General features: G+C 35.7%; 2 protein-coding genes across 3 annotated transcripts; both read left to right on the top strand.

Annotated features, from left to right (window-relative positions):
- The first annotated feature begins 195 nt into the window (after positions 1-195).
- Positions 196-3,177, top strand: LOC126602110 (probable BOI-related E3 ubiquitin-protein ligase 2). Of its 2 annotated transcripts, XM_050268935.1 has the most exons (5): positions 196-213; positions 269-450; positions 542-645; positions 1,010-1,326; positions 2,435-3,177. In XM_050268935.1, the coding sequence occupies exons 2-5, from the start codon at positions 365-367 to the stop codon at positions 2,960-2,962; spliced, it is 1,035 nt and encodes a 344-aa protein (XP_050124892.1). In that variant the 5' UTR covers positions 196-213; positions 269-364; the 3' UTR covers positions 2,963-3,177. The 2 variants fall into 2 exon arrangements, with proteins under 2 accessions (XP_050124892.1, XP_050124891.1); XM_050268934.1 differs by lacking the exon at positions 196-213 and having other exon boundaries at positions 217-450.
- A 14,779-nt stretch (positions 3,178-17,956) lies between these two features.
- LOC126602109 (heat stress transcription factor B-4-like) lies at positions 17,957-19,688 on the top strand. Its single transcript, XM_050268933.1, has 2 exons — positions 17,957-18,387; positions 18,505-19,688. The coding sequence occupies exons 1-2, from the start codon at positions 18,139-18,141 to the stop codon at positions 19,405-19,407; spliced, it is 1,152 nt and encodes a 383-aa protein (XP_050124890.1). The 5' UTR covers positions 17,957-18,138; the 3' UTR covers positions 19,408-19,688.
- Positions 19,689-21,179: the final 1,491 nt, after the last annotated feature.

Below are 21,179 nucleotides of genomic sequence, written 5' to 3'. Positions count from 1 at the left end.
TAAATATGGACCGGACTGAAAATTCACTATCAGGCCCGAAACTATTGGGCCGAATCTATGGGACAAAGTAAAATTTGTGAGATTTACGAAAAAGCCCACCCTGATGACAATGAGGACAAGCGGTGAAAAATAAAAGATGGAATTTTCCACGGCCAGCGACTCAGCGAGCCAGCATTTCACACAAGCAACCTCTCTCGCTCTCTCTCTCTCTCTATTCGTTTCTCTCTCCTCAGAGAAAAGAACTCTCTTTCTCTCTCTCTCTCTCTCTCTCTCTCTCTATTCGTTTCTCTCCCCTCAGAGAAAAGAACTCTCTTTCTCTCTCTAAAACTCTCTGAGACTCTCTCTCTCTAAAACCTCACGAGCTATGGCTCTTCCCCAGCACCATTTCCAACAGCACTACCCACCCCAACAACAACAACAACAACAACAGCAACAATCCAAGTCTTTCAGGTAATTATTTCATCAATTTCGTCTAATATTTACGACGTTTCCTTTTATTTATTTACTTAAATCTATTTATTTTTCCACATTTTTGTTGTAGAAATTTGTACACAATCGACGGTCAGGTGTCGCCGGCGGTGGCCTATTATGACCCCGGAAATTTACAAGATCACCCCCAGCAGCATCCTCCTTACGTTCCGCCCTGTAATTTCTCTTTCCTCCTCTTTTTCTTTCATTTTCTTATGTTCTGTTTGGTTGCCCAGAATTTGTAACAAAAGCTGGCTCAAAAATTTTGGATTTTTTTTTTTAATACCAGTGCTCCAAATTCCAGAGGGTTTTAGATAAAAATCGTCACCTTAGCTGTATTTCCATGTTTTGCCCTGCGAATTTCAGCTGAATTTATCATTTTTAATAACGGAATTGCAGAAAGTGGAATACTTTATTAAATTCATGACATTTTTTGTCCCTTAACTTTCCCTAGACTTTCTTAGCAACCAAATAGATCCTTGATTCTTTGATCTTGAGCTTGTGGAAACATTACCTGAAATGATTAGTATCTTCTTTTTAGTTCATGTAGAAGGGTTTGCGCCTGGTCCCGTGGCTGCAACGGATGGCAGCGATAATGGCGCTGATTTGCAGTGGCATTACGGTTTTGAATCCAAAAGGAAAAAGCTAAAGGAACAGGATTTCCTGGAGAACAACTCGCAGATATCGTCCATTGATTTCCTGCAACCACGATCGGTCTCCACAGGCTTGGGTTTGTCCCTTGACAATACTCGAATGGTTTCTACAGGGGACTCATCATTGCTGTCAGTTATCGGCGATGATGTTGATCATGAGCTACAGCGACAGGATGCTGAGATTGATAGATTCCTCAAGGCCCAGGTTTGGTTTCTTGGCAAAGACCTTATCTTGTTGCTTGGTTGAATGCTTTTTTGGGGATGTCGTAGATGCTTGCAAAAAGATAACTTAAGTGTGTATATAACAGGATGATTACTTAATCTGCTGATGATCAATGGTCGTACATTTTTGTATATGTTTGTATATAGTGGTATTATGTCATTGTTTGATGATCATGCCATTTTTGTTGAGTTTATGTATGGGTTTGAACATCTAATACTTTTGATCACAGATTCTTGGATTTCGTTTAGGATTATTATCTTCTATAAAAACCATGGATCGATTTTCAATTACCCAAATGTTTGATGTAATAAGAGTTGCAGTTCGGCAAACTGGATAAGTTGTATTTTGACAGTGCTCAAACCGAAACTAGAAAAACTACATTTAAGTGTGCATGCATCCACAAAATTACTAGAATCTGTTATCCTTTGCCTTTTCGAAAGGGTCATTCATATTTTTATACAGATTGTGTCCGTGTTATCAACCGTTACTTGAATGATTTGTTATATTTGAGGCCATTATGATTAAAGATGGCACTACGTGTCATGCAGTTTGGTTCAAGATGCTACAAAATGTTATCACAGATAATGATTGCGTCCAACTATGGTTTGATATCTTAACTAAAATATGTGTTATCTTACTAAGTGTATGGCATATCTTTTAATATAAAAAGTGCTTCGTCCGAGCACAATTTGACAACTTTGATTCGTACTCCACCACTATGAATACAATCTAAACATGAACTGTATTTAGTAAATAAAATAAACAAGATTTGGCATAACTCGGATAATGTTTCAAGTATTCCATTTTGATGGAAGATCCTTGCGGCTAAGGTAGTAGGTGTGGTGATGTGAGGACAGTGCGGTTTGTATATTCGTGTTTAAGTAGTCTTTTGTTAGTTAAATTCGTGTATATTCGGTTTCTTATTCTAGTTTTCCTGTTCGCCTTCCGTTTTTGGCTTGTTGGATATTCTGGGGGTCCCATTGCTTTCTGGTGGTTGCTTTTATGTCAACGTGTTTACTTATTAGCAAGGAACAACCATTCAATAGATTCTTTTAACTGATTAACTAACTATAATTTTCCTATTTTATAGGGTGACCGATTGCGGCAAACTATCCTGGACAAGGTCCAAGCCACCCAGCTTCAGACTCTCTCAGCTGTGGAAGACAAAGTTCTTCGGAAGCTGCGAGAGAAAGAAGCAGAAGTGGAGAGCATTAGCAAGAAGAATATGGAGCTTGAAGAGCAAATGGAACAGTTGGCTGTTGAAGCAGGTGCTTGGCAACAGATAGCCAGGCGCAACGAAAACATGATCTCATCTCTAAGGTTTAATCTTCAGCACGTATATGCTCAAAGTAGAGATAGTAAAGAAGGATGCGGTGACAGTGAGGTAGATGATACAGCTTCTTGCTGCAATGGGCGTTCAATCAATTTGGATATGTTTGGCAAGGAGAATAATGACGGGAAAGAGATGATGACTTGCAAGGCCTGCCGAGTCAATGAAGTGTGCATGCTTCTATTGCCTTGTAAGCATCTTTGCCTGTGTAAAGATTGTGAAAGTAAGCTCAGCGTCTGCCCTCTCTGTCAGTCGTCTAAGTTTATCGGCATGGAGGTATATTTGTAATGTGTTATATTAGAAAGTTCTTATCTGTTATGTCTAAGCCATATGTCATATAAAAATTATCAAAAGTCAAGCATTATTGTTGTCATTTGAGGATTAACTGCTTGAGCACCCTGTGAGACTGGCATTATTTGGCCATCCGAAGATAGGGCTATAGAGTAAAGATTTGAATAGACATTAGCCAGTCTTGTGAATGATTAGTAGCATTATTCTTGAGATTCTTAAATGAGCAGTGATTTTCACACTCCCGTTGATTCTCCTGTGATTTATTCAATCCTAATGTGAAACAACAAAGGGAGGACTGCGGGAGAAGAAAACGGGTGTGCGAAAACGAGTTTTCTTTATAATGTAAATTAGTGACATGCCATTTCTTTGTATCATTTGTGTTCGAAAATGTTTTGTTTTTCAATCTGTGTGACGTGCTTTCGTCCGTTTGGTGCCAAAACTTGTATGGGTTGCCAAACTTAGAAACTCAGAAGCAACAACCTTGAACCATCCCGAGCAGGATTTCCAATACGTGGCTGCATTTTATTTGTCCATAACTAGCAACTTACACTGTAACGCAACGAAGAAGTAGCTGATTATATTACGTAGCGTGCAAGGGTGTAAAACCCCAGTTGTACACTCCACCTGCTAAACCGGTTTATGGGTGGGGGAACTGGGAAAATGTTGTATAAACTGGTTTAGTTAATTAATTCAAGATTAATTCGTTTTGGTTTGCTCTCAAACTTAATTAATTTATCGGAATTGTTATTAGCGTTAGACAATTTTCATTGTGCGCTTCAAATCTTTTATATTTAGATTGAAGAATGCATTTGTAAGGAGTGCACAATGAGATTATACTTTTGGCATTCAACTTATAACATCAGAGAAAATTAGCCGATAGAAAGAACATAAAATTTTAACGATTTGGAGAAGATTAGTACGTGCTTGTGCAAGGTTGATACGCATAAACCAGGAAGGCTCATTTAAAACATAGATTATAAAGTTCGGCTCGTCGGGCCGATGTAACAAGAAATATAGACATATGGGCCTCAAATCAAACATCTGGACTGGCCAGCAGGTGAGAGATTATAGAGTCCGGCCCTTCATAACTAGAAAAGTAGGCATGAAAAATGTAAGATTAATTACTCCATTTCTTTGATTCTTTCCATCCAAACAGAACCAAGAAACCCACATGGAGGCTAAGAAAAAAAAGAATGGGGACCATCTCAGAAGTTCAAGTTAGCTGAGGCCGAAGAAAAATAACCCAATATGGTTTGATAATTCATTTCAATAGTAATCAACCAATCAAATATAGGATTTCAAATTATAATATAATATTTTTAGTTTCGTCAAATTTTTGATGTGGGCTTTGATATCATTTAAAATTATGTGAAGTGGACGATTGTATTAACACGTACATATATGCCAGTTATACATTGTTATAACAGTTGACCTAATCACTTGTGAACTGAAAGTGTGATGGAGAGGTAATTTGGATTGCATGAGATGACATGTGATCACTCGTAAAGATGTGGTATTAACAGATCTTACATTCTTCAACTTTATAAAAATACATAAGCTATTATGGTATGAGTCTTGGGGGGGAAGTTTGTAGTTTAATTTGGGGAAAAAAAGGTAGGATGGGAGGGAATTGAAGTTTGCTTTTGGGTGAGGGAGGGAGATTAGATGGATAAACTTTTATCTAATCATGCCTTTGAAAGTGATGACAAAGAGGAAAGTGAATATGCTTCCCCATGATTGTAAAACTATCATCTATTATTATTACTATTATTATCATTATTATTTCCACCTCCACTTCCACTTCCACCACCGCAAACCCCAACCGAACTCAGTCTTGTCATACTCATCCTCCTCATGCACTTTAATTGCCTTTTCCCTCCCTAATTAACCTCATAATCCCTCTTTTCTTAATTTCCTAAACAGTTAGAAACTACTTAATCATATCTAAAATTTGCCAACACTAGTGAGGGGTTAGTTATAACTAAAGCGGTAAGAGCATTCACTTGTGTCCTTATTGTTGAGGTTTTTGAAACTATTTTATAATCATTTAGTTTTTAATTTTTAGATGTATTTTTTGTGCTAAAGATAAAAGAAAAGCATATAAGGGAAATGAGGACTAGGGAGAGATGAAGGAAGGTGATTTTTAACTAAACTATTAATATCTCTTTAAACCCAAATTTATGACCTAATATATCCCTATAAATCCAATTCAATATGTAAATTTATTTTTACACCCATTTGATTTATAACTCTATCTTTACGCTGTCTGGAAATGGACAGTGAGAATTGAGGTTTGAATTAAGCCATGGCTGACAACAAACAGAAATTTAAAAGTGAAAACTTCAAATTGTTTTTAGTTTTGATTATTTTGTGTGTCATTTCATACACATTAATTTCTCTCACATTTCCATCATCTTTCAGCCTTTTTCATTCCTCATCTTTTCCATATATTTTTCGTCTATCTCTAGCATACAAAATAAAAATTAAACGAGGACATGGGAGAGATGAAGGGAGGTGGTGAGAATGAGTAAGGCAATGTTATATAAAACAGAAACTTGAAAGTGAAAAGACTTTAAAATTCATTTCGGTTTTGTGTTTTGTGTTTTCATTTTGTGTGTCATTCTATACACATCCCTTCACATTACTTCTCATCCTTCACTTTTCATTTCTCCTTTCTCCCATATACATTTTGTCAATCTCTAGCATAAAAAAACACATTTAACCCACACAATATTCTATATTAATTTCTAGCTAAATCATAAATATTTTTCTTTTCTTTTCTTTTTGTGATCAGTTCAATCATTCCAACCCTCCTCCTTATTCCCTCTAAAGCTGTGGATTTTATTTTCTTCACTTTGTTTGTATTGTGGGGACTTTGCCCAGCCTTTCATAGCTTCATTCCACTTTGTATCTCATTGCCTTCTTTTCACCAGACGTTCGTATGTTAGTGAAAGTATATTTGGGGCTCCAACTATATATTCTCTCTCACTGTCAAAAGTTATATTCCATCGATCCCATTTCATTCTAAAGTGAACACACGAGCTTTTCTGATCGCCATGCTTCCAGCTTTGAGGGTCTTTCTTTCTTTAATTTCTTTAAGTTTACTTTTTTTGTGATCTCCATGTTCGTAATATAAATGTGAAAAAGCAGCGGTAATCAAATAGTTTGCTTGTTTAATTAATCACAATATAAAGAAAGTGATGTTTGAATACAAGCCATTACATTTAGGAGTGAAATTTGATCGATTTGGAATTTTACTTGTTTAGAAAAATGCTGTCACTATCTAGGCTTCTGCTCAAATAGTATGGGATATAATATTGTTTGTATAAAGGATAATTAACGTAGAAAAAAGTCTGGGATATAATATTGTTAGAAATTCTGCAACCCATGACAAATTTAATTTGCCAAATGTGAGTGGACGATTAACCAATTGTCTTGTGTTGATTGACCGGCTACTCACATTTCGCAACTATCCTGCATAATCGATCCAACATTAGAAAAAACTAACCATTACAAAAAGTCTCGAAAGAATTCAATTTTCGTTAAAAGAATTCAATTTTCAAAGAAGGTAATAATTAAGGAAGAAAGTAGTAGTAGGGTTTAACAATTAAGCATCATTATCAGATAAACAAGATCTGTTGAAACCAACATGCCCTATCAATACCATATGCCTTATACCCAATGAAATTGAAGTCTATAATATAATAATAATACACAAGAATGAATGTTTTCCAATAGATATTTGCATTCTCCATATCCGCCAAAACCAGTGCCTAGTTTTGGTGATTGCAGAAGAAACACTCTGCTTCTTCTAGATCTCCTTCTCCTTCTTTCTTTCTTTCTCCGTATTATTGTTGAATGCAATATATGTCAAATAATATATGAGTGCATGCATGACCCCCCATCCCCCACCAAGAAAACAAAAGAAGAAGAAAAGTTATTCTATTTTTTTAATTAAAGGAAAGAAAAAGACAATGTCTAATTCGATATATGTCATCCAAATATAACACTTTACAGTTCAAAGTTCCACAAGCATTAAGCAATTGTCTCATATATTTGTAAGTATATTCCATACTTGTTCTTTGGAAGGACGTGAGACAACTTCACCCTTCTGTAAATAAAAGCCAAAATTGAGAGTGTCACATGGACATAGGTTGTTCAATTTTAGTTCAACTTTTAGCAACAGTAGCAACTAAGATGCATGGTGGAGTGGTCCTAGAAATAGAAACCCACCTTAACTTCACGTCCTTGTCCATAAGCTCCTCAGATCTCAATTAGAAGCTCTAGTGCTCAAACCTTAATTTATCTTAGCTTTTAGATTATATACCTAATGTCTTCATCTTCTTCAATACACCTTGGACTTGATGCATGATTCTTTGCATGTCTCTTTAACTAATGTGCACTAAATTACGATTTGTACATGTCATCATCTTCTTCAGTACACCCTGGACTTGGATGTCTTCATCTTCTTCAATAACCTTGGACTTGATGCATGATTCTTTGCATGTCTCTTTAACTAATGTGCACTAAGTTACGATTTGTACATGTCATCATCTTCTTCAGTACACCCTGGACTTGGATGTCTTCAACTTCTTCAATAACCTTGGACATTTTTTTCTTTCAAAAATAACTACATTTTGTGAATGTCATGACTCGCTTACATTTCCATCCTCTTTATTTTTAGGGAGTGATTTCTGGACATTTATTTTCACCTTTGTATAGCACTTTTTAATTCTAGCTATTGGTTTTATTTACTTTGCTGCATCTAATGACTAAATAAAATAGTGTGTGTGTGTGTGTAGAGAGAGAGAGAGAGAGAGAGAGAGAGAGAGAGAGAGAGAGAGAGAGAGAGAGAGAGAGATGTACGTAAGAAGAGAAAACGAGGGAGCAGAAATCATGTCCCTATTTTTTAACAGTGAAGAATTTGAGATGACCATTAGACATAATATGACAATACGTTAGGTACAACATATTAGTGAAGTTAATATTCCATATTGAATGATTTGCATCAGATCACTTAGAAACTTTATGTCTGACTTGACATGATTGAGCAGCCAAAAAAGGGTTTCGTAGTGGATGATTAGGTGGCAATAATATTTGTATGATTATGATATTATATGAAATAAGTAAAAAAGGGAGAAAACAAAACAATATCATTTAAAGAAAATTGGCCAAGCAAATTGCAATGCAAGTAGTCCGGATCAACCTAGCAATATGCAAACGATCATGAATTTGTGATGGTTCATAATAATTAATAAATCAATCGATGAGCAATCCACACAAGATCATGAATTATCATATGGATAATATGGAAATAATTCACCGAATTTCGATGAGATGGGGGTTAGGGTTTGCCAATTTTAATTATATCATGCATTATTGGCTGGCATCAGAAAAAAATGCCACTTTAAGCACTTTGCTTTGTGCAAGTAAAATGGACGTGAGACTGTGAGAGAGGTGGGTCTTCCCTGTATATGCATGAAATGATGGTGAGGATGATGGGGGGTCCCAGATCAGCTTAATATCATCATCTCACGGAATCCCTTGGATTGAGGAAGAAGTAGCTGATAGTATTAGCAAAATTTTCGTTTGCAGCAGCAGCAGCCTTGAGTCCTGCTGGGACCCTAATTTTTCAAACAACCTTTTCTTTTGTGAACGTTTCATCAGCCATAGTATAAAAAGAAGAGAACAGAGAGAAGAAGAAAAAGGAATGTGATGTGCATGTGATCCAACAGCATCTATGTTCCCCCTTAATTCTTCTAATTCTTCAAAACCACCATTCCAATCCCCTTCTTATTTGCATGTCTTGTTTTTTTCTTTTCTTTTTTGACATTCGGTGACTCAAACTTTTTTGATTAATCATGTTTAGGTCATGCATAGATTTAGATTGTACTATAACTTATTTAATTTCGGATCCCAGGTCCCATGGTCGGCCATGGTTTTCAAAATAGCACCGATTAAAAAGTATGGCATTAGTGGAATCTTTGGCCCCAATATATATCATATCATGCATGTAGACCATCGTGATCATCAATAATATTATTGTGATTAACTTGGTGAGCAAGTTTTTAATTAATTAATCAAGTTTTAATACATATATATGTTGTAGAATATACTTTCAAGTACTCTTCTTTCTTTTGTGTATGACTATTTCATAAAGTTCCTCTCACACGTTTATAGAAGGATCGATTTTTAACGTAGAAGATGAATGAACGTCTTTAACAAAGGAAAGAACGAAAGGAAGAAAAGGAAAAAGAGATAAAAGAAGAAAGGAAAGGAGGGGAGAAAGATAGTGGAGGAAAGACAACTCTTGTTTCTCTCCTTTTAATGTAATTATAAAGTGAGCTAAAATTGGCTTTTTTATTCGTTGAAAAAGAAAATGAAGGCCATGCAAGTCGACATTTTTTTTAAAATTATTTGGGATCCCTTTGGACCTTTTGGTTTGAAAATAGATTTTTCCTAGTCTAAGAGAAACTCCTTTTAACATCTTTTTGAACAATCGTTCAAACTTTTGCATGGAGACTAAATCTACATTGTTGTTCAAAAGTGTGAATTTCTTATACTTAGTACCCAATTATTTCATATTAATTAATTAAGAACCATTTTAGAAAGATGAAATCAAACAAAAATATTTAGCTTCTCATATGTAATGAGTCATTTCTCTTTGCAGACGATCACAATCTGACATGTGCGTACAAACTTTCTTCATTTTGCGCATAAAACTTCTACGTATTATTTTTATAAGATATTTTTGCATGTCTCACATTATGATATCCATATAAGGAAGAATATTCCTTAATTTGTTATTTCATTTGGGATCCATTTGATATGACTTTCTCATACACAAGTTAAGAATGGAGAAGACATTAACTCTTACTTCTACTTTGATTATTATCATTCAAAATAAGCAGCAGGTAGAAAAAGGATAAAAGTACGTATTGATTAGCAAGTTCTACGTGATTAATTAGGACTTGCTTATCAATGATGTCATATATAATTGAAGATAAAAGTACGTATTGATGCAAGGAATACAGTATTCAAATCAAACCAAATGAATGTGACGATGAAATCATGAGATTCCTTTACCAAATAAAGTCAGTACCACCTAAAGCGGCAACAAGCTTTAGGAAACTATAAAGGGTATACCTTAAAGAAAAGGATAAGAACGATTATTATTGCTCTATCACTAGGGTTTCATCCTTAGTGCAACAATATTAAAGAAAAATTTAGAATAATGCAGTAATTTTTCACAACTTGAGAATTTCACCTCTCAGTAGTAAATTATTGCTTCAATATATTTAAATTAACTTACAGAGTTCAATAATCATTCACAAATTAGATGAGACTTTTCACATTTTCTGCATGCATTTATGGAAGCAGGTTGCTTCCTGTTGACTGAAGATAAAAGTATGTGATCGATACAGAACAAGAAGCCCAGGAAGCCCAGATTCAAAGATAGGATAGAAAGTCAATATCATACCACCGGACAAAAATCTGGGTCTAAGAAGCAACAAACTGGTATATCTTGTCGGATCCTTGATGATCTGAAAAACGCATGCCCATTTGCTCGTGGCATCTATTATCCCCTCGTGACCTTTATGTTTGTTTCTGTCTTTTATTAGATAAATATACACATGATATAGCCCCCCAGCACCTGCAGGATTCGAAACCTATAGCACTTTGACCCAATTCAATCCATGCCATAAGAACCCTATATTAAAGAAAAGAAAACCCTAATATTTAAAAAACACCCTAATTTTCATAAAAATAAAGTTAGCTGGATATATAATAAGGTTTTACTGTGTAAGAGGAGGAAGATGCCAGTAAAAACGACAAAAGAGAGCGCGAGAAGAGAAGAGACAGAAGAAAGAACCTTGTAGCTTTGTCGTATAGAATACAGATTTTGATTCTTTTTTCCAATTTAGTAGAAAGAAGGAGAAAGAGTTAGAGTAGTTTCTCACTTTCTCTGATAATATAAAATTTAAAGTACTATTCACATTTAATATATGCAGGGTTTATCCGTATTCGCTCTGTGTTTTAAGTTGTCTCTCCTTGAAATTCTCGTACCGGATAATATAATAAGGCTCATTAAGCAGAAAAATCCTTGTTTTTAAGTACAAATGAATAAATATAGTTCCTTTTTTTGTATGGTATCGGCGGTGGTCATGTGAGAGGAGGTGGGGTTTGGTTTCACTTTCACTGCGTTTTAGAAATTAGAATAGAATCTTCTTGCTCTTCAGCACATAGCTAGAGAGAGAGAGAGAGAGAGAGAGAGGAGGAGAGAGATGGGTAGTAGTAGCAGCAGCAGCAGTGCATGTGTGTTGTGTTGGGTGTGATTTTGGTAGTGATGGTGGTGGTGGGCTCGGTATAGGATCATGTCTGAATTGCTGACAACTTGTGAAAAAAAATCAGGCTTTGTTTTTCTAGATTTCCATACTCTGTGGACCCATCTAACCCTTGTTTCATATGTCTTATATTATTCAAACAATGGTAAAAATTGCTTCATAATTTTACATTTAGCTAGCTCAGTTAATTACTCAATCAACAAATCATGCTTGGATTAATAGGGATTCGTATAGGTCCTCCATAATGTCGAGCGAAACACTTCATTAGGGACTTCCCATGTCACATGCTAAGCTGAGTAACGTTTCAATCACACATCGTTATGTATTGTATAAACAAATACATACATAATGTGTTTTAACTTAACAAATGTGTAGAAAGGTAGATGGATTAATGGAGTTAATTTAACTCAATCAACAAATCATGGATAGATTAAGTATAGGTCCACCATAGTGCTGAGAAAAACTTCACTAAGACTTTCATGTTATTCGCGTGCCAACTGATTAAGATGTACGTCTCAAAAACAGTTATGTATCGCATGAAATATGTAACTTTTGATGTGTTTTAATTGCATGAAATGTATAAAAAGGTATAGATGGAGTAATGGGGTTAATTTAGTTTGTAAAAATTAATTAACAATAAAGTGTAGATGCGTAGATGGGTTGGTGGTGTAAGCTAGCTAGGTGTGGGTAATGTGTACCTGGGTAATATTCCCAAAAATGTGTATGTAACATGAACATGGGAAAAGGGTGCTGGTAATAAATTTATATATATATATATATATATATATATATGCAAGGGAAACAAACAAAACAAGAATCACGAGAATGGGATACCTACACAGAACCTTCAAAATAAAAAGGACTACTGTCTCCATGTCAGCCGCTGAAACGCTGCAGAAACTGCACAGAAGAGTGCGGCAGGTTTAAGATGTGTGTGAGGGCTGATGACCTGGGAATTAAGAAACGAAGGAGAGAGAGAGAGAGGGAGAAGGGCCAAGAGAGTATTAGAAGTTCTTCGATCTCATGCTAGAGAAAAACCCCATTTCCCATTTTAATTGAATATCGGGACTTGAAGCTGACATTGTTTCATCTTATTTTCTAATATTAGTTCCTTTATTTTTTTTCTTAAAATAAAAAAGCTTATATATAAGTAACTTCTACAGTGTGTGTGCCAGTACACCACATGCAAATATTTACCTTAATACATACTAATATAGGATATTTTTAAAGACATATATATGTGTGTGTGTGTGTGTGTGTATTTACTGGTGATGGGCATGCACTTGCCGGTTCTTGTATTTTCATGTTTGATATTTGAAAATTTAGTTAATAAAATGAAAGTTCTTTGTATTTTTTCAATTCTAATGGGTATTTGCCATTCTTGCAAAAAAGAGAGATTACCACATAACCATAGAGAGAGAGAGAGAGAGAGAGAGAGAGAGAGAGAGAGAGAGAGAGAGAGAGAGAGAGAGAGAGAGAGAGTAGCATGTATGACTTCCCTTGCTTCAGGTACATTAAAAATACGACCTTACTTGAACATGATCTCTTCTATATATACGTTGTACCTCTGTATCCTTGATTTCTAAGGAGACAACCCTAGTTTGGTGGATGAACCATCACCGTGTGATCAGAGCATGATTAACAGCCCTATGATCCTTGGATCCAGTGGTGGATCTAGGAAATAATATTTGGAGGGTCCGTAAGAATAGCGCGCCCAGCACGCAATTTTTTTTTACTAGAAATAACATGCATATCACCATTTCATCGAAAATTTACTTCGTTTTAAATATTGATACATAGAGTAATGTTAATTATACATGTATGTAGCTCGCAATATTGCGGACATACTCTTTGATAAATGTAAGAAAATACAATGTACAGTCGGACTCTATTCTAAAGTGTTTGCAACGTAATGCGTCTTATGTGTCTAAATATTATTCTCACTCACGAGGAGTTTTCTAATAATCTTTTGTTGTGTGAATTTCAAATGAGGAAAGCGCCGAAAAAATGTAAAAGTGAGAAATTATAAGTGGGGAACTGAACCGGGACGGTTTGATGAGTTTAACTTTGTTTTCCAAATAATGAGAATCATAGGCATGATCAAAATAATCAGTTGAGTATCTCTGTGAAATAATTAGCCATCATTTTCCTATTGTTTTCACTTTGCACCTGGAAGGCCTGATTGTGTCCCTACAATCCCTACCCCTCTCTACTCCTTGCAGTCAGTCTTTCACTTATCATCACAAAATAAAATCCATTCCTTACTTTTATATAATAGGATTCCTTAGTGGCCACTTATTACAATGACTTTCATGCAATCTATCTCAAGCTATACCTTCTTCCAATGGTCACATTACATTGTGACACTTCTAGGTACTACGCAAAATTTTAAAAAATAAAATGGGAGCATTCATAAATATTTTTTTTTTATACAAAAAGGGAAAAAAAATATACACACTCACACACACACACATACACATTTACAAACCATAACCACACTTGTGAAATTAAAAATAAAAACATGTCGAGCACAACAGTAGGAATAATGTGATTCCAGAAGTAAGTTCCGCTGACTGAATGTCTAATAACAGTTCATCTGCTTCATGAACAAATGTCTCTAAAGTTGAGTTAAAGAAACCGGCCAAGTGACGAATATCTTCAATAATCAATTAAATCTTCAAAGAAAAAAAACATTAATTAAGAATAGTATCGATAACAAGTTTTTAGTCTCCCTCCACACATTCAACATTTCATTAATTGTTAGTTTTTAGTTTATGATTTTCACCTCTTATTTTGTATTTGTAAGGTGAAAAGTGAATCACTTTGTATTATGGAAGATGTCATTAGTATTGAATCTCAATGGGATGTAAAAAGAAAAACGAAACACATATATGCCTCTTCCTACTCTCTTTTCACAGAGAGTCAGCGAGATAGAGAGAGTAAAAAGAAAAGAATATTTCTTGGGCATTACAAAAGAGAGAGGAGGAAAAAGCTGTAATATAATTTTTGTTTTTTTGAGTTTATTCACGTAAACTTTTGGGGCCAATAATTCAATCACCTGGACACGTCAACAAAGAAGCCAAGCCAACCGATGGTGGATGTCAAAAGCAGCTGGTTGGCAGGGCTAGAGAGAGAGAGAGAGAGAGAGAGAGAGAGAGAGAGAGAGAGAGAGAGGTATTGTAAGTTAGTGAGTAAAAGGTCGTAGTGGCCAGAGAGAGAGAGAGAGAGAGAGAGAGAGAGAGAGAGAGAGAGAGAGAGAGAGAGAGAGAGAAGATTAAGCTTGTAAGTTAGTGAGTAAAAGGTCGTAGTGGCCAGAGCGGGAGAGAGAGAGAGAGAGAGAGAGAGAGAGAGAGAGAGAGAGAGAGAGAGAGAGAGAGAGAAGCAAATGGAAGAGAAGGTTAAGCAATAGACATAGAAGGAAGGGAAGAGGAAGAAAATGTCGTCATGAAGAAACAGGCTTTAAATCCCATCACGTTGTTCGATGTATCCTTTACCTTATATATAGGTTAATGTTAGAGAGACCAAATTAGAATAGACAATTTTGAAAACTAAAGGACGTGTAAGTTGATGATTGGTTGATTACTTAAATGTGATAAACATGCTTATTCCTATTGATGACACATTATTTAATTTATAAATTTAATCTCTTTAACATTATTCTTATATATATATATATCTACTAGAGAGAGAAAAAAAAGGGCACGAGTAATAGAAAGGGGTATGCTATCCACACACTTCTTTTTACTTCTCACACATCTTTTGTTAATTTCAGTCCGTTGATCTTCTTCATTTCATCTGATCCGATTGCTAAAAATTAAAAAGGTATATGGGAAGTAAAAAGGAACGTGTAGATATCACACCCCTACTACCCTAATAGAGAGAGAGAGAGAGAGAGAGAGAGAGAGAGAGAGAGAGAGAGAGAGAGTAGAAATGATGGGGATTCGAAATTGGAGACTCTGTTTGGTTTGGTTTGGTGCTTCTTATTAAACAACAAAAGGAAACTTACAAATTGAAAAAGAGGACACTCGTTTGACGTGAACTTTCCTTTCCTTCCTTTCTTTTATCTTTTGTTTAACATTTACATTACCCTATGACCAATAATTTAATATTTTCCTTGACCAACATACCCTTCTAGGCTTCTCCTCCAAGATTCTCCCTCTTCAAATAACCATGCAATATTCATTGTATTTTGTAATTTTTTCTCTAATAGATTATTAGTGGAGGACCAACATACCTCATTGATCATGCTATTTACGAGTAATTATGCTTATTCCCGAGTGTATTTTAATGCATTGGATTTGTATATCATGAGGGAATCAATCGTTCTAGCTAGCTAGGGTTTTCGCATTACTAAAACATATTGCAAGTTTAACAATTTTTAGGTTACAATATTAGTAAAAATTCTTCAACCCAAGAAAAATATTGCGGAATAGTTGTGGAAGGTGAGTAGCAAACTGACTAGTTGTACTGTGTCAATGGCTTGGCATGTATCAATTGATCAATTGTATTTTGTCAATCAATTATTAGTTGTATTGTACCTATCGACGATTTTTGGTCATATTAAAGTAGAAGTTCTACAATGTTGGACAAATTTTGTAAGCAATCAGTATATTAACTGCATCCTGTCTGTCGATTGATTGCTCCACATCTAGTCAAGTTTATCCTTTTTATACTATGCGCGTTAGAGAAAACCGAACATTAACTATCTCACTTGTATTAGACAATGCAAGTCCAATGTCAAAATTAATCTGAGAACTGTTTGAATATATATGACTAGACATGATCTGGGCATACATACATGCAAGCAATGCTATGCATCTTAGGGTTGAATTAAATGATATGGTACTACCACTAACACCAAAGCAGATTTGCAGATTGCAGAAACTAGCAGAATGAGCAGAAGAAGCAGAATCATCAGAACTACCTTAGGAGGCACTACACAAGCTGAGGCCTAACAAAAGCAAAAGCGCATTGATATATATATATATATATATATATGGAAATGCCTCTACAGCTTATAGCTTACTAACTAATTAAAAACTAGTAACCAATGAGACCATTCAAAGGATGTTGGGGAGGGAGAGGGGTAGTATTGTCATTTAACAAAGACAAGGGGTACAGTAGTACTCCTGCACCATCTTCCTCCTCCCTGTGCGTAATTTTAAATGGGTGTGCGCGGGATCGATTGTCAGTACAAAGCCAGTGTATGAGAGAGTCAGTACAAAGCCAGTGTATGAGAGAGAAGGAAAGAGTTAGAGAGAGAGAGAGAGAGAGAGGAGAGAGAAGGAAGAGGGTCACGGGTTTGTCTTGAAAGGCCCTTATTTCACAGTCCTAGTCAGACAGACACATATTCTCTCCCACACATAACATAACCGAGGAGGGAAGCAAAAATTTTACAGTAATTTTAGAGAGATTATATATTTAACAGAAAATTTTATTTTAATCCTTGTCTCTTGTCTAAGATTAAAAACTAATTCTAATCCTTGGCATTTAATTGTAATTTTTTAATATTAAATAGGTTATGATAATTATTGAGTTTTTTGTTTGTAGGTTATACATTGATTTCCCATAAATAATAAAAATGTTATTTATCATATATTTTTCATTGTGTGTAAATTTCTCCATATTTATGTATATGCATATTACGCACATATGTATGTTTAGATACTATAGTTACGTATCGATACATTTGTACCGAAAGTTATGTACTAATACATTTGTACCGAAACCTACGTACCGATACTTCTATACCTAGAGTAAAATAAGGTACCTAAAGTTATGTACTGATACATTCGTACCGAAACTTATGTACCGATACTTCCGTGCCTATAAATCAAATAAGGTACCGAAAGTTATGTACAATTTGTTTTTGTTTTGTTTTTGAATTTTTTTAATAATAAGAATTTGAATTTTTATTAAATTTGTATCTATTAATATGATTGGAGCACAAATAAAATACATTTATTATGTATGGGTAAAGAATTTTGAATGGTAACATAAATAATAGATGTGCTATAATTACTCATATGGTAAGTTTTAAAATAAAGACTTATATTAGATTTTGAAAATCATTCAGGTTAGAATCTAAAACAATCTTATTGAAGCCCTAAAATCTAAAAGCCCTTATATTTAAAATATATTTTATAAACTATATCACGTATTTGTTGATGATTGAATTATTATTTAAGTATTGATTAACGTGATTAAGCTCTGTACCGTGATTAATTTTTATTAGTAACACATCACATAATTTACAAATGTAATCTAAAAAAGTAAGTATACTATCAAGGAATGGGATCCTCTCCGGATCTCTTACTTTTAATCCACCAAATTAAGCTCTGTACCGTTAAAATTTGATCCAACGGCTACAAACAGAGACCTATTATAAAAGTTATAATAACTTTAGTCGTTGGATCAAATTTCAACAACACAAATCCTCTGATTTGGTGGATTATGAGGAAAAGATAAGGAGAGGATCCCTTTCCATTAGCACTCAAAGTTTTATAATATCACACATATCATTTCTAAATTATTATTATTTTCCAATAAATATTATAAACAAAAGAAAAGGAAAAAACAAAAAAACGAAAAGCAAAATAAACACAGTATTACTACTACTACTACTAGTACCACCACAACCATCCCCTTTTCTCCAACATTTTTATCCCCCCAAGCTTCTCACAAACACTCACAACAAACATTCATTCCCTCTCTCCCCCCCCCCCCCCCTTTCTCTCTCTCTCTCTCTCTCTCTCTCTGTGTCTTCATTTCCTCATCAGATCTTCTCTCCTCTTTCCTTATCTCTCTAAAGTTCTGAAAGCTTTTTCAATGGCGTTGATGATAGACAACTGCGAGGGCATACTGCTCTCTCTGGACTCCCACAAGTCGGTCCCGGCGCCGTTCCTGACCAAAACCTACCAGCTCGTCGACGACCCCGCCACCGACCACATCGTCTCGTGGGGCGACGACGACACCACCTTCGTCGTCTGGCGCCCTCCCGAGTTCGCCCGCGACCTCCTCCCCAACTACTTCAAGCACAACAACTTCTCAAGCTTCGTCCGCCAGCTCAACACCTATGTAATCATCTCATCTCATAAAATCTCTTCACATAATAGTAATCTTACGAATTTGTTTATATCTATCTGCTTTTTTGTTTGTGGGGTTTATTTAGTTCGTTTTTGGGATATTTTCTAGGGTTTTAGGAAGATTGTACCGGACAGATGGGAGTTTGCGAACGAGTTCTTCAAAAAGGGAGAGAAGCATTTGCTTTGCGAGATCCACCGGAGAAAAACAGCTCAGCCACATCAGGTGGGTCTCAGCCACCACCACCACCACCACTCCCAACTCGGCATGAACGGCCACCACCACCATCCTGGCTTTTTCCCCTTCCCAAGTCCCGGCAGCATCTCGCCCTCCGACTCGGACGAGCAGCCCAACTGGTGCGATTCGGACTCCCCTCCTCTCTTATCCCCAACGGGAGGTATTAACACAAACATTAACTCTAACAACAATAATTTCATGAATATTAACAATAATAATACCACGGTGGCGGGTTTGGCGGAGGACAACGAGAGGCTGCGGAGGAGCAACACCATGCTAATGTCTGAGCTGGCACATATGAGAAAACTCTACAACGACATCATCTACTTTGTTCAGAACCATGTCAAGCCGGTGGCTCCGAGCAACTCATACCCTTCTTCCATGCTTCTCTGCAACCCACAGCCTCCTAAACATAATGGTCCTAATAGTAATTTGAACCAACTTCTAGGGTACTATCCGGCTGCTCCTCCACCTAATGCCAAACAAAACCCTCATCATATCATGAACTCTTCCAGTCCGATGAGCAACACCACGTCGAAGAGCTCCTCCGTCACTATTCTCGAAGACCATCACCAGCAGCCTCCGAGCGGTAACAATGGGTGCAAGAACACTAAGCTTTTTGGGGTGCCGCTGCTTCATTCGAAGAAACGATTGCACCCGGAGGAGTACGGCTCGAATAATCACCATGGGAACAACATGATGGAGGCCAGCAAGGCTCGTTTGATTTTGGAGAAGGATGATTTAGGACTCCACCTCATGCCTCCATCCAGATGTTAGTTCTAGCTCTCATTAGTCACCAAATCCCACATTAGAGCTTTTTAAAAGGTTTTATTTTTATTACTTTACATTTTTCAGTTTTATCGTTTGATTGCATTTTGGGTCTGCTGAGATGAGATGGAGTTTTAGGATGATCTATATTGCTGATGAAGTGATGATCAAAAGTGTCCTGTGTTTGCGTGCGTGTGGGTGTCTGTGATCGAGTACTACTACTCTGATCTCTCTGTATATATAATTAACTTTAGTGGATATCTTAAATTTTGAGTTGAGTTCAAATTAAATGGCCATGTTTTTTTTGTTTTTGGTTTAGTCGTTTGATCTATATGTCTTCAGTGATGCAATTTATTGTTGGTCTCGATTGTTGGGTCTTTCTTTCCTTTCTTTCTACTCTGCAGTTTCTGGTTGTCATCCCTGAATGTTTCAGTTACATTAATGCCTCTGTGAGAGGAAGAGAGAGAAAGAAAGCTGAGAATTTACGGTCTGTTTCTTTGAAAATTTGCTCTAGGGCTCAATTTCTCTGATCAGTCGACCCATTAATGGCTTATACGTACAGGTGTGAGTATGTGACATCGGAATGAAAATTTTTAGGATGCTCTGGTGTACATACCTTGTATTGCGGGTTATAGGGTTTTTAGTTTACGTCTTGATCATTAATGCTTAAAAATCCTGCACTATATAGGATGCTCTGAATCACATTAGAAACTTTGGAAAATACTCGGTTTGATAACAAAAAAATAAAGAGAAAATTGAGAAGAAAAAAAAATAGAGATGTAAAAATAATAGTTAAATATGAAAAAGCAGCTGACACGCAGCTGCAAGACAATTCGTTGTTAAAAAACAAACGATGATCAAAACCATAATAATAATAATTATTCTTATTATCATCTCATCAGTCGTGACTATTTTGGTGAAAGCAGAAAAGCATATATATACTATGATTTACTGAATATAGAGGAAGCCATCATGTCGTTTGATCAAGGTTACAATCTCTATTTCTCGTTTTCTATGAAAACTGTGTCAGTACTCCGCGCAGGAAAAAAACAAATACATTCTTACAAATACACGAGAACGTGTTGTAGTTTTAAAAAATATGAGAAATAAAGAGAGACAAAAACAACAAAAGAGTGGGGTCTTCGATGAAAGCGAAATGTAATAGAAACTGACTGAAAAATAAGGGTTTGACGTGTTTCTATCAATGCTTCTCTGCTTCTTCTTCTCCTTCTCTGGACGAGAAACCTTTGCCTTTTCCCACTTTAAGTTTCTCTGATCCAACCCCTTAAAACTCTAATTCTTCTCCTTTCATTTATTGCATGCTCACATCACTCTTTCTCTCTCTTTCGATCTTTCCCATATCTTTCACTTCTTGACCAGTAGTTTTTGGTTTCCATACATAAATATAACTTTCTTTAATTTGCTAATAAACTCCCTTTTTATGACTTTCATAAAACTTTGACCAAATCATTATTTCCACAGCCACAGGTTACATGTATGGCGATTTTCTCTGACCCTATGTCTGTTAATTTATTAATTTTGGGGGTGATTTAAAAACTCAACGAGTGTGAACACTTTTTTTTTTTTTAATAAGGATGATAATAGATTAAGCGAGTCAAGCTACGTATAAAGTTTGGTCGTCGGACTACAATAGTAGAAATCTTACTCTCTAAACCCGCACAATGTGAGTGTGAACATTGAGACAGAGATCCATTTCAAGTGTCTCTGGAGAGGAGTTAAGGTGATGAAAATTAATATAGAATTAGAATTTGGAATATCTT

This window comes from Malus sylvestris, chromosome 15 (assembly GCF_916048215.2).
Source record: "Malus sylvestris chromosome 15, drMalSylv7.2, whole genome shotgun sequence".
In the NCBI taxonomy this organism is placed as follows: domain Eukaryota; kingdom Viridiplantae; phylum Streptophyta; class Magnoliopsida; order Rosales; family Rosaceae; genus Malus; species Malus sylvestris.
The sequence above is the reverse complement of the archived record's forward strand: the minus strand, read 5'-3'. Positions and strand labels throughout refer to the sequence as shown.